Source organism: Oncorhynchus clarkii, unplaced genomic scaffold (assembly GCF_045791955.1).
Source record: "Oncorhynchus clarkii lewisi isolate Uvic-CL-2024 unplaced genomic scaffold, UVic_Ocla_1.0 unplaced_contig_10956_pilon_pilon, whole genome shotgun sequence".
NCBI classification, from domain to species: Eukaryota; Metazoa; Chordata; class Actinopteri; order Salmoniformes; family Salmonidae; genus Oncorhynchus; species Oncorhynchus clarkii.
Window position 1 is genome coordinate 200,666 of NW_027261103.1, and position 12,506 is coordinate 213,171.

At 43.4% G+C, this 12,506-nt stretch overlaps 1 protein-coding gene across 1 annotated transcript; it reads right to left on the minus strand.

The window, feature by feature from the left end:
* Nucleotides 1-6,365: 6,365 nt before the first annotated feature.
* Nucleotides 6,366-11,092, minus strand: LOC139404849 (acidic leucine-rich nuclear phosphoprotein 32 family member E-like). The gene is made up of 7 exons (XM_071147384.1): nucleotides 10,885-11,092; nucleotides 9,506-9,655; nucleotides 9,141-9,263; nucleotides 8,869-9,028; nucleotides 8,723-8,758; nucleotides 8,493-8,605; nucleotides 6,366-8,103 (listed from the first exon to the last, which is right to left on the minus strand). The coding sequence occupies exons 1-7, from the start codon at nucleotides 10,936-10,938 to the stop codon at nucleotides 7,978-7,980; spliced, it is 762 nt and encodes a 253-aa protein (XP_071003485.1). The 5' UTR covers nucleotides 10,939-11,092; the 3' UTR covers nucleotides 6,366-7,977.
* Nucleotides 11,093-12,506: the final 1,414 nt, after the last annotated feature.

The following is a 12,506-nucleotide window of genomic DNA, read 5'->3' on the forward strand; positions in this document are numbered from 1 at the left end:
AGAACGATTTGTTAAGAAGAGAAGAAATCACAAATCCCCCATTGACAACCATACATAATTGATGCATAAGTTAACCATGCTTAGCCATGTGTGCATATGGAAGGTAGGCCGGCAGACAAAAAGCCCAGTGTAACTGCAGCGGCTCAGGGGGAAACCCTTCCCCCTAAAAGCTGTTTGTCCATATAAGGCATGGAGCAGCCCGAGCACTGTGATTTGCTGGCTTACAGACACAGTGAGGGAAGAGGGGAAGGTTAATGCAGGGGTGTGTGTGTGTGTGTGTGTGTGTGTGTGTGTGTGTGTGTGTGTGTGTGTGTGTGTGTGTGTGTGTGTGTGTGTGTGTGTGTGTGTGTGTGTGTGTGTGTGTGTGTGTGTGTGTGTGAGTGCGTGCGTGCGTGCGTGCGTGCGTGCGTGCGTCCGTGCTTGCGTGCGTGCGTGCGTGCGTGCGTGTTTGTATTTGTGTTGCGATGAGGGAAGTAGCTGAGGACCAAAAAACAAACATCAATAATAAATTGATGATCAATATAACAGTGTGTACGTATAGTGATAGCAGAAGTTATGTGAAATCAACTCCACCATGTACAGCAGCATGTGGATTTATGGGAATGTGTGTTAACATGCAGTAGTATATATGGCCTAAGTGTATATGGTATGTGTCTGTGTGTGATTCCAGGCCAGAGGAGATTTATGGGGCCTGGGATAGCTATAGAATGCATGATGACAGAGTTATGTAACTGCAGTGGACAATGCCTCCATATGATCAGAGATGCTGACTGATGAAAGAGTCCATCAGCCACCTGACAAGGCCATGCTCTATACAACCTCTCTCTCCTTATCTATCTCTTTCTCTCTCTCTCTTGTTTCTCTCTCTCCCTGTCCTCTCTGTTTCTGTCCTCTCTGTTTCTGTCCTTCTCTCTGTGTAGCTCTCTCTCTCTCTCTCTCTCTCTCTCTCTCTCTCTCTCTCGCTCTCTCTCTCTCTTGTTTCTCTCTCTTCCTGTTTCTGTCCTTCTCTCTGTTTCTGTCCTTCTCTCTGTCTCTCTCTGTCTCTCTCTCTCTCTCTCTCTCTTGTTTCTCTCTCTCCGTTTCTGTCCTTCTCTCTGTGTTTCTCTCTCTCTCTCTCTCTCTCTCTTGTTTATCTCTCTCCCTGTTTCTGTCCTTCTCTCTGTTTCTGTCCTTCTCTGTCTCTCTCTCTCTCTCTCTCTCCCTCTCTTGCCAGACAATGTTAAGTGGTGCTTCCTCCCAAACTGGACAACAATGACAGATCTAATGTCTGTGCTATTGTGTGTGGCTGTGAATTATTCAACAGCAGGCAGACAGCCTTAACCCTCATCAGCTTTCAAACAGTAGTATCGCAGTGTGGTAATGTTGTTTTCAGTAAGCATTTCTCAAAGACACAATCCATTGTCTTTCTGCTAGTGTAATGTGTTGTGTTTTATGGATTATTATTCTGTGAAACCAATTTCCTCTTGTTTCCAACTATGCTACTATAAACTCCCCTTTCAAAAGGTGTTGGGGTGACATATTCTGATATATAAAATCTATAAATTGTTGTGTATTGTGATAACATTCTGATTGAGTGTGATCTCTTGTACATGTGATCGTCACGCAGTATCAACTTCAAACAGCTCCCTCAAACAGTCCACAGAGCGTCATTCATCATATCACTGAGTAATGATACCCCTGGATGCCTCCACTGAATGAAGTGGCCTCTATTGCCCTTGGAAGTGCCCCAGTGGAGCCCTAAATGGGGGCACTTGTGCCCTGGTGATCTGCCCACCCCTACATGGCCCCAGGCAGGAAACATGGAGGCTCAGGGACAGGGGTGGTGAGGGGTACTGACTGACCCTGACATTGGCCATGCCATGGGGGGAGTCATCCTGGAGGTCACCCTGGGTCACCTTGTGGAGTCTGCTTCTCTCTGCTGTTACAGTGCCTTCCTCTGTCCAGTCCACTGATGATGCAGTGTGTCTGACGGCTAGGGAGACAGAGGGTAGGGAGGTGGTGGTGGTGGAGGAGGGAGGGAGGGATAGCCCAGCAGATGTTACACGCAGACTTGACAGACGCTTTTGTGACTCTGGAATGCGTTCAAAAGCACGATGAGTTATAATCCCTGGCAGGATTGGGCGCTGGGCTGGCTGAATCCCTCCGATGAGCAGGGAGAGGAAGAGACGGATGGTATGTGATTTGGCGCAGGGCAGGCAGAGGCGGCTGGTGGGTGAGGAGGCGGTGGCTGGTTGGTGAGGAGGGAGGGGATGGGGGGGGGAATCTCTCATCTTTCTGATGAGCGGTGCTGCCCGGGGTGAGCCAACCGTGGTGGGACATGCCACCTTTTAGTGTTCTCGGATCGCTAAGCTACTCTGTCTGTCACTGCCAGCCACAGTTCACCTCAATACACTGAGCTTTGATCCCTATGGCCTGGGTATTAGGCCCCATGACCTAGCTTTTGTTGTACTGGGGTGGATGTACAGTATTAACAGATGTTGAGACGGATCACAGAACACCACCATTATCGGACTATGGAGGGGCCAGGGATGATGATTGCAGATAGCTACACAGCATTACACAAACAGGGCTAATCAGTCATACGCTTTTAACTAATGAAATCCTGCTGATTTAGTATTTAGAGGCAGTGGGAACTCTTCCTGGTGTTTAAACAGGAAACAACACAACAAATACAATACATAGTTTAAAGTGTTCAACTATACTACTATAAACTCCCCTTTCAACAAGTTTTGGGGTGACATATTCTGACATACAATGAGCGTACAAAAGATAAAGAACACCTTCCTGATATTGAGTTGCACCCCTCCCCCTTTTGCCCTCAGAACAGCCTCAATTCTTTGGGGCATGGACTCTACAAGGTGTCAAAAAGTGTTCCACAAGGATGCTGGCCCATGTTGACTCCAATGCTTCCCACAGTTGTGTAAAGTTGGCTGTTAGTCCATTCTAAATACACACGGGAAACTGTTGAGCGTGAAAAACCCAGCAGTGTGGCAGTTCTTCACACAAACCGGTGCGCCTGGCACCTACAACCATACCCGGTTCAAAGACACTTCAATCTTTTGTCTTGCCCATTCATCCTCTGAAAGGCACACATATGCAATCTATGTCTCAATTGTCTCAATAATTAAAAATGATTCTTAACCTGTCTCATCCCCTTCATCTACACTGATTGAAGTGGATGTAACAAGTTGCATCAATAAGGGATAATATCTTTCACCTGGCTTCACCTGGTCAGTCTACGTCTGGAAGAGCAGGTGTTCTTAATGTTTTGTATACTCAGTGTATATAATATTATATACAGTACCAGTCAAAGGTTTGGACACACCTACTCATTCAAGGGTTTTTCTTTATTTTTACTATTTTCTACATTGTAGAATAATAGTGAAGACATCAAAACTATGAAATAACACATATGGAATCATGTAGTAAGCAAAAAAGTATTTTAGATTTGTCTAAGTAGCATTTTCTCAACAAGCTTCACCTGGAATTATTTTCCAACAGTTTTGAAGGAGTTCCCACATATGCTGAGCACTTGTTGGCTGCTTTTCCTTTACTCTGCAGTCCAACTCATCTCAAACCGTCTCAATTGGGTTGAGGTCGGGTGATTGTGGAGGCCAGGTCATCTGATGCAGCACTCCATCACTCTCCTTATTGGTCAAATAGCCCTTACACAGCCTTGAGGTGTGTTGGGTCATTGTCCTGTTGAAAAACAAATGATAGTCTGACTAACTGCAAACCAGAAGGGATGGCGTATCGCTGCAGAATGCTGTAGTAGCCATGCTGGTTAAGTGTGCCTTGAACTCTAAATAAATCAGACAGTGTCACCAGCAAAGCACCCCCACACCACAACACCTCCTCCTCCATGCTTCACGGTGGGAACCCCACATGCGGAGATCATCCATTCACCTACTCTTCGTCTCACAAAGACATGGCGGTTGGAACCAAAAATCTCAAATTTAGACTCATCAGACCAAAGGACAGATTTCCACCGGTCTAATGTCAATTGCTTGTGTTTCTTGGCCCAAACAAGTCTCTTATTCTTATCCTTTAGTAGTGGTTTCTTTGCAGCAATTCAACCATGAAGGCCTGATTCACGCAGTCTCCTCTGAACAGTTGATGTTGAGATGTGTCTGTTACTTGAATCAAATCAAATCAAATTTATTTATATAGCCCTTCGTACATCAGCTGATATCTCAAAGTGCTGTACAGAAACCCAGCCTAAAACCCCAAACAGCAAGCGATACAGGTGTAGAAGCACGGTGGCTAGGAAAAACTCCCTAGAAAGGCCAAAACCTAGGAAGAAACCTAGAGAGGAACCCGGCTATGTGGGGTGGCCAGTCCTCTTCTGGCTGTGCCGGGTGGAGATCATAACAGAACATGGCCAAGATGTTCAAATGTTCATAAATGACCAGCATGGTCGAATAATAATAAGGCAGAACAGTTGAAACTGGAGCAGCAGCACGGTACTTGAACTCCGTGAAGCATTTATTTGGGCTGCAATTTCTGAGGTTGGTAACTCTAATGAACTTATACTTTGCAGCAGAGGTAACTTTGAGGTACAGGTGAACTTGTAGCCATATTACTTCAACAGCATTTGACATGAGATCCTCTCTAGGCTTTATAGGAATATGACTCTGAATATCAATAGCAATATCTCTCTTGCCATTTCTGTCTCTTCTGTAGATGTTATAACCATGTATTGCTTACTACCACTGTATCATCAAAGGAATTATCTTTCAGATATAGTTTAGTTATATAGATAGTTTCAGATATAGTCAGTATATGAATGCTTTCTGTTGTTAGCAAGTTGATTTCATTAACCTTGTTTCTTAGGATACATATGTTAATGTGGGACATTTTTTGCACTTTTCTGGGAATCTTGATTGTTTGCATTGCTTTACTGGGATTCTTATCAGAGGAAGACATGACAGCGATATTTATATTAGAACTGATAGCGCAGGGTTCACTGTTCAGTGGGCTTTTTGCTATGGCAAAATGTCTCAGTGCTAACAGTATAACCCAGGTTCATAGGCACATGATTACTGCTGACAATAGCTGTCGGATTGACAGAAGCACTTAGAGTAACATACATTTGGTTACTTACATTGTGACTGCCAACACCCCTGGGAAAATGTACATTTGCAGCAGCACTACGACAACTCAGCAACACAATAGTAGGGATAATCTGAGCAGGGCTTGGGTCACTGATAAGTCACTGTCTCAACGCGGCCTTGAAATGCGAGAGAAATGGCCCGGGCACCAAGATGACATGGATGGACTCTAACGTTCCTGTAGAGCATCTTCTGTCTCCAAAAGTTGTGTATAAAAGTTATGCCAACAAAGCTTTTATACTGTAATGCCAGTAGCCTGCTGAATCGTTTGCTGCCAGAGCCCAGCGATGGCGCTGGGCCTGGAATAACCGCCCGCTTTTGCAGTCTTCCAGAGTTGAAATTAGTTCTTTTAAAATCCAGTTTCGGCAGTTCCAAGCTAGCCCTCCTAATGTTGTTTGACCCCCCCATATGATTGTCTAAAACACAAAATCTGATTTGATCAAAACAAACACATCTGTGCTGTGCAACATGAAAACAATTGAACAATCTTCCTGTGGTTTGGTAAAAAGATGACACCCGTTTCAGAATGTACTTTTTTTTACTGCTCTAATTACTTTGTTAACCAGTTTATAATAGCAATAAGGCACCTCCACATTGCATCACACCTAACAGCCCTTAGTGGTATATTGGCCATATACCATAACTCTGGCCTTATTGCTTAAATATAACTTATGACGCATGAGCTTAGTTCAACTGTCGTACCCATCGGAACCCAAAATAGCTTGTTTTTCAATGCTTATTAACAAAACTATATTAGGATATTATGGATGATCCTTAGCTTCGTATGAATTTGAGGTGTGCCATTTCTCCAACCCCATCCCTCAGCTTTTTACCAAAACAAGGGGAGTGCATTGTTAGCTTCAAATGCTGATTGCCACTTGAAACGTAAAACCTAATTTTTAAAAAATGACCTGATTAAAATTACGGCTAGGTATGTTCTTTAAAAAAATATATATATTTGGGGCTTTTAGGTTTCATTCAGCACCCAAATCCAATGCAAAACATAATGAAGTGTCAGTGCTGAATGTTGCCAGGATTGAGGTTTCTGGGCCTTCAATGTTAAACTGCGGGCTATAGCACCACCACCTGGTTCATGTCTTCAACTGGCCTTTCTTCAGAGTTCAGACCTACTGGTGGGTTTCACATCCATTAGATATCAGAATAAAACTGACCCGTGCCCCAGAAACACTGTTATTCATCTGGAGGGTCAAAGTTAGTACTACGCCCATTAAATAACTCGATGGAAAAAAGTTAACATAAGAATTAACATAATTATTTTTTTTATTTAAAAACACTTCAGAAGATTAATTAACATAAATTCCAAAACATGACTTTCTCAACAGCTGAGGCCCAAAAAATAAACCAATGTTGAGCGTCGGGGTCTGAAGCTTTACATCCTGACATGTGCTTTGTGTTTATTAAAAATAAAAAAAAAGGACAGATATTGCATGAAAAAAAAATAAAAATAAAAACAAGCAAATACTACACAGAAAAGATAAAAGGTCTATTTACATAGTCATACAAGTTTAAAATCCTTGCACAGTAAAACCATAAAACTGCAAACAAACAGGAGACAGAAAAGTCTTTTTTTTCATTGGGATATGACAGAAGTCCAGGGTACCAAGTTGGATTCAGGACAGAAGAGAACATTAACTGTGTTCCTGCTTATCACCTGGTCCCTTCTGAGAGATTGGGTCCACCTGAGCTTTAGAATGTGACTAAACTGGTCCAAAATTACCTCTGTGTAGCCTGAATACGAATTAGCTCTTTAAACCCATCTCTAGGGCTTCTTTGATGACGATCAGAGCTAGAGTAAGAGACCTGAAAACTACATTACCCAGAGATGTGAAAACTACATCACCCAGAGTCATCTGCAGCCCTAGCACAATACATTTAAAAAAATAAAACTTACAAATCGGCTGTTTGTGGAATTAAAAGTGAATTGATGACACCGCGATCGGACAAACTTTAAAGGTATCAAATCCCAGGTCCTAAACAAAGTACTTAGGAAACAGTCAGCAATCCTTACAATACAGCGGGTACATATAGTGTAGGCGAACAGATAGGAGGGGCTAACGACTCACTAAGGTTATTTTTTGCCCGGGTCACTGTTAAACAGTACTCGTTGGCCACGTGTAAACCAGTGGAGGCTGGTGGGAGGAGCTACAGGAGGATTGTAATGGCAGAAATGGAACCGAGTCAAACGTGTGGTTTCCGTATGTTTGATGTGGTTGATACCCGAGTGGTACAAAGGTCTAAGGCACTGCATCTCAGTGCTAGAGTTGTAACTACAGGCCGTCGTTCAATTCCAGGCTGTATCACAACTGGCTACGATTGGGAGTCCCGTAGGGCGGCGCACAATTGGCCCAGCATTGTCCGGGTTAGGGGTTGGCCGTCATTGTAAATAAATATTTGTTCTTAACTGACTTGCCTAGTTAAATAAATGTTACATTTTAAGCCATAACAATGAGCCTGTCCTCCTATAGCTCCTCCCATATAAACCTTACTATGAGCCAACCAGACAGCACATGGAGCTTTTCGCTTGACAACTAAAGTCTTGGGAGAACATGGCATAGGAGACAATCACAACCAGATGGACTTGAAATGGGCCGCTACAACTTCTCACCAGAGTTAAACATCACCTTGTCTGAATGCTATAGCCCCTCCCCACATGTCATGTTTCAAAACCACATTCCATTTTATCATTTTAACCCGCTTTTCTTTTTATATAGAACATTTACAAATCAAATTAAACATTTAGATTCTACAGTAATATCTATGGTATACAAAAAAAATAATACACAAACTATTTCCTGTTCCTGTTGTTCTAGCCTAGTTGTGATCCCATGCTCGGTTACAGGAGGGGCTAGTCGTCATCTCCATCGCTGTCATCTCCCTCGTCCTCTGCATCCCTCTTCCTTTTCTCTCCCTGGACTCCTACTCCATCATCTTCCTCCTCCTCTTCAACATAGTCATCATCATCTTCCTCATCCTAGGGCCAGAGAACATTTCAATCAACATGACTAGGAGTTCTCTTTTCCTGTAGGTCTTTTAGACCCAACATACCAACGGCTAGAAAGCAGCAGGTGGCGGTAAGGCCGCGGTAATCCCCTAACCGAACGTAGCAGGTGTAAAAATATACCTGAGCGGAGTCCCTACTTCTATGTTAAGGGGAAACGGAACATAGGTTGAAAATACTCCCATCCCCGAAGATCTGAAACATCCTCTTTCTGTCAACACCACCAATCAATAGCTTTCTATCAACGTGTAGAATCAGGAAATAAATGGTGTGTCTCCTCTAAGAGACTTGGACTATACACTGTCTCGCGTGTATCCTCTAAGAGACACTGTTGGTTGCACACGGGTTTGATGAATGATTACCTGAATGCCATCCTTCATCAGGTAGGACAGTCCCACCTCTTCGCCTTCGGAACCCTCATCATCCTCATCATCGTCATCCCCATCTCTGGTGGGGCCAGCTGTGTGCTCGTCATCTGTGGGGAGGATAACATTGGGTTAATTCTTTGTAATGGTCTAGGACAAAGGCACGTCTTAAGTTTATCCTCCCAGCCTTTCCTCAGTCAGTCCCCTCCCAGCTCTGTGTTGCTCACCATCATCAGCCTCTGAGTCTAGCCCCTCGTTGTCATCTGTGGGGAGGACAACATTGGGTTAATTATTTGTAATGCTCTAGGACAAGGGCACACGTCTCAAGTCTTTCCTTCCACCCTCAGCACATCCCATCCCAGTCGTTGCTCACCATCGTCAGCCTCGGAGTCTGGCACCTCGTTGTCTTCGTGGTCATAGCCGTCCAGGAAGGTGACCTGGGGCAGCAGCTCAAAGACGCTCTCCCTGTAGTCCTCCAGAGTGGTGATCTCACAGCTGTACAGGTCCAGACTCTTCAGGTTCTTCAGGTTTTTCTGCAATCCCAATGTGATGCTGTTAAGATTCTGTAATAATGACTGATTGGAATCCATTAAGTGGAATGTACTTTGTTGGGTCTACCAGGTGTGTTTATGGAGGTTCCCTTACCAGAGGCTTCACAGTGCTGAGCTCCTTGATCTTGTTGCCGCTCAGGTTGAGATACGTCAGGTTGGGACACTTCTCAGACAGCTGGTCCAGACCTCCAACGATCATGTTATCACTGATCTCCAGCTGAAGAGGACAGATATTGATTCATCTGAAAAAAATACTACGTTGGCAAGTATCATATAGTACATAGACAAAAAAAATGCTTAATATCTTATGCGTCGTCCACTTGTCTACTATAGTATGTGGCTAGACGGATTAATACATTTTGTACTTGCATTACATGTTTATTTTTTATGTGGGTGAACCATCTTGACCTCTCCATGACCAGTGGCAAAATAGGATCTTGGACCGAAGATGATGCTCACCTTGAGCAGTTTTGGCAGGGAGGGCAGCTTAGCCAGGGAGGTGAGCCCCACGTTGACCATGCTGAGGAACTCCAGCTCCTTGTAGTCATCTGACAGCCCTTCCACCTCTCCATCACTGGACCGACAGTTGTCCACCACCAGCTCAGCCACCTGTGGAACAATTTGAATTACTGGTAAATGATACAGAATCATTGAGTTTGTTTTTATGAACGTGTTGCTATATTGTGCAAGAAATAGAGAATATGAATAAATGACGTAGCATACTAGTATTCGTTTTGAACTACGCTAGAGAATGTGAACATCCTTCCTGCCTGCAACTCCCCCTCATCATACTAAAGTTAGCTCATGATCAGAGTGCGCGCGGCCACTATCCCAAGCCAGAGAAGTCATTAATTGTTACTGTCGCGGGAACTATAGCAAACTAACGTTACAAAGTAACACTAGCTACTAGCGGACGTAGTTAGCTAACCATAAAGTAACGCATCTTGGTGAGGTTCAAATTGATCATGTGCTATTCATACCCCTTACAAAGTCAACGGCTCAGCGTATAGCAATTGGCCAACACTTTCATAGAACTTAAAATCAACCGATGCAACATTTGATGCACAAAGAAGTGTTAAAGAACGCAAGGCTACAAAGTAATTATCCGCACGATGGGCGGCATTCTGCACAACTTTACCTTGCAAAACGCCACGCGGGCGCATAGGTTGCATGAAATGCATTCCTAAGACGGGTAGTTAGTTACAATATGTACCTATGTGATTGATAACCTTGTATTTGCGGAGAAGGCAAACTCAGTTAGCTCGCTGTTTAAAATACCAAACAAACACTACTTTCACACAAGCCACTTCTATTCAGTATGCGCAAACAACTCCATTGTGTTTTTCAAAACAACTCGTGGAGCTGGTCGGCTCTACGCTAGCAAATCCAAGGATAACTTATTATAGGGCATTGCTGGCTAACTAGCTAGGCTACTAAAGTCCATATAGGCTACCAACAGTGTTTGATAATTCTTAACATCGCCATTATTTGGGTTGGGGAAAACTTGAACTCCATTAACTAACGTTACCGGTTAGGAGTCTAGCTAGCCAGCATTGGCCTAGCTGATGTCCTTGGTGGCGCTAGCTCAGCCAGAGCAAGTCGCGCCACCATCAAGGTTCTGAGCCCATTTCATTCCGAATCGGTTTCTATCGCATCCTCGTTGTGGTAACCACCCATATGTGATTTATTTTCAGATATTTTGTTGGCACATCAGTTGTATACTATAAATTAGCAAGCTAAAGAGTATCAAGCTTCGTCATTTCGCATCCACCATGGTTGAGTCGTCATCCTTCACAAAATGCATTGGGAAATAAATAAATAAAGACGTAATACTATACCTCGGCTGGGGTCTTGTTCCTCAACTCCAAACTGATCCTCTTCTCCATCTCCATTTTGAAGACAAACGAAAGCACAAAATCAAAGGAAAAATGAAAATAAAAAGCCGACCACTCAAGCGTTCAGTCACTCCAACCTTCTTCTGTCTATGGCTGATAGGCGATAACCAAACCACCATGTTACCTCGCACCCAGCCCCCTTTCTAAGACACGCCTTCGTCAACATGAATATTACGTTTTTCTGTTTTTAATCATGCTATTGGGCCAGCTATGCGCCATTCAACAGGGACCGCCCTACTTTACATAATATGGCTTGGTGGTAGTTGTAATTGGTCAAGATTGCGTGGTCATTTAATACAAGTCAACCAATGAGATGATTAATACCGCACTTTTAAACTTAGGATACGCCCCCTCTTTGTTCTCATTGGCGCCATTATCAAGTATCGACAGTTGATATAATGCTGTGTTCATAACCAAGTGGGGAAAGTGGTAATTTCTAATTGAGTAGTTTCAAATCAAATTGTATTTGTCACATGCGCCGAAATGCTTACTTACAAGCCCTAACCAACAATGCAGTTAATAATAATAATAATTACAGAAAAAAAGAATAAGAATAAAAGTTACAAATAATTAAAGAGCAGCAGCAAAATAACAATAGCAAGTCTATATACAGGGGTACTGGTACAGAGTCAATGTGTGGGGGCACCGGTTAGTCAAGGTAATTGAGGTACTATGTACATGTAGGTAGAGTTATTAAAGTGACTATGCATAGATAATAACAGAGAGTAGCAGCAGTGCAATGAGTCTGAGTAGCTGAGTAGCCATTTGATTAGATGTTCAGGAGTCTTATGGCTTGGGGGTAGAAGCTGTTCAGGAGCCTCTTGGACCAAGACTTGGCGTTTCGGTACCGCTTGCCATGCGTTAGCAGAAAGAACAGTCTATGACTAGGGTCGCTGGAGTCTTTGACCATTTTTAGGGCCTTCCTCTGACACCGCCTGGTCTAGAGGTCCTGGATGGCAGGAAGCTTGGCTCCAGTGATGTACTGGACCGTACGCACTACCCTCTGTAGTGCCTTGCTGTCGGAGGCTGAGCCAGGCCCAGACAATCAAAATACGTTTTTAGAAAAATGAGTTATTCAATTCTCTGGCAACAGCTCTGGTGGACATTCCTGCAGTCAGCATGTCGATTGCACCCTCCCTCAAAACTTGAGACATCTGCGGCATTGTGTTGCGTTTTATTGTCCCCAGCACAAGTTGTGCCTGTGTAATGATCATGCTGTTTAATCTGCTTCTTGATATGCCACATCTGTCAGGAGGAGAAATGTCCACTAATAGGGGTGTAACCAAATTTCTGCTTAAAATTTGAGAAATAAGCTTTTTGTGCATATGGAAAAATTCTGGGATCTTTTATTTCAGCTCATGAAACATGGGTTTATATTTTTGTTCACTATAGAGTTTTCCCAGTATGTGGTAAATACCACCTTCCAAATTGGTTAACAACACAGCGTTAGAGTGTTCCGCTATAATAAATGTAATGTATAATCCACATTTTGACTCTATGAAAATGTTCAATATAAAATACATTAGCATTTTGATAAGTTACCAGAAGCTCTTATCCACTTGACT

Bases quoted from the DNA above. Each gene is read 5' to 3' on its own strand.
- LOC139404849 (XM_071147384.1), bottom strand. From the start codon at position 10,938: ATGGAGATGGAGAAGAGGATCAGTTTGGAGTTGAGGAACAAGACCCCA. The intron at 9,029-9,140 runs GTAAGGGAACCT...TTGGGATTGCAG, and splicing joins TCAGCACTGTGAAGCCTCTG to AAAAACCTGAAGAACCTGAA. The intron at 8,759-8,868 runs GTGAGCAACGAC...TCCTCCCCACAG, and splicing joins AGACTCCGAGGCTGACGATG to ATGACAACGAGGGGCTAGAC.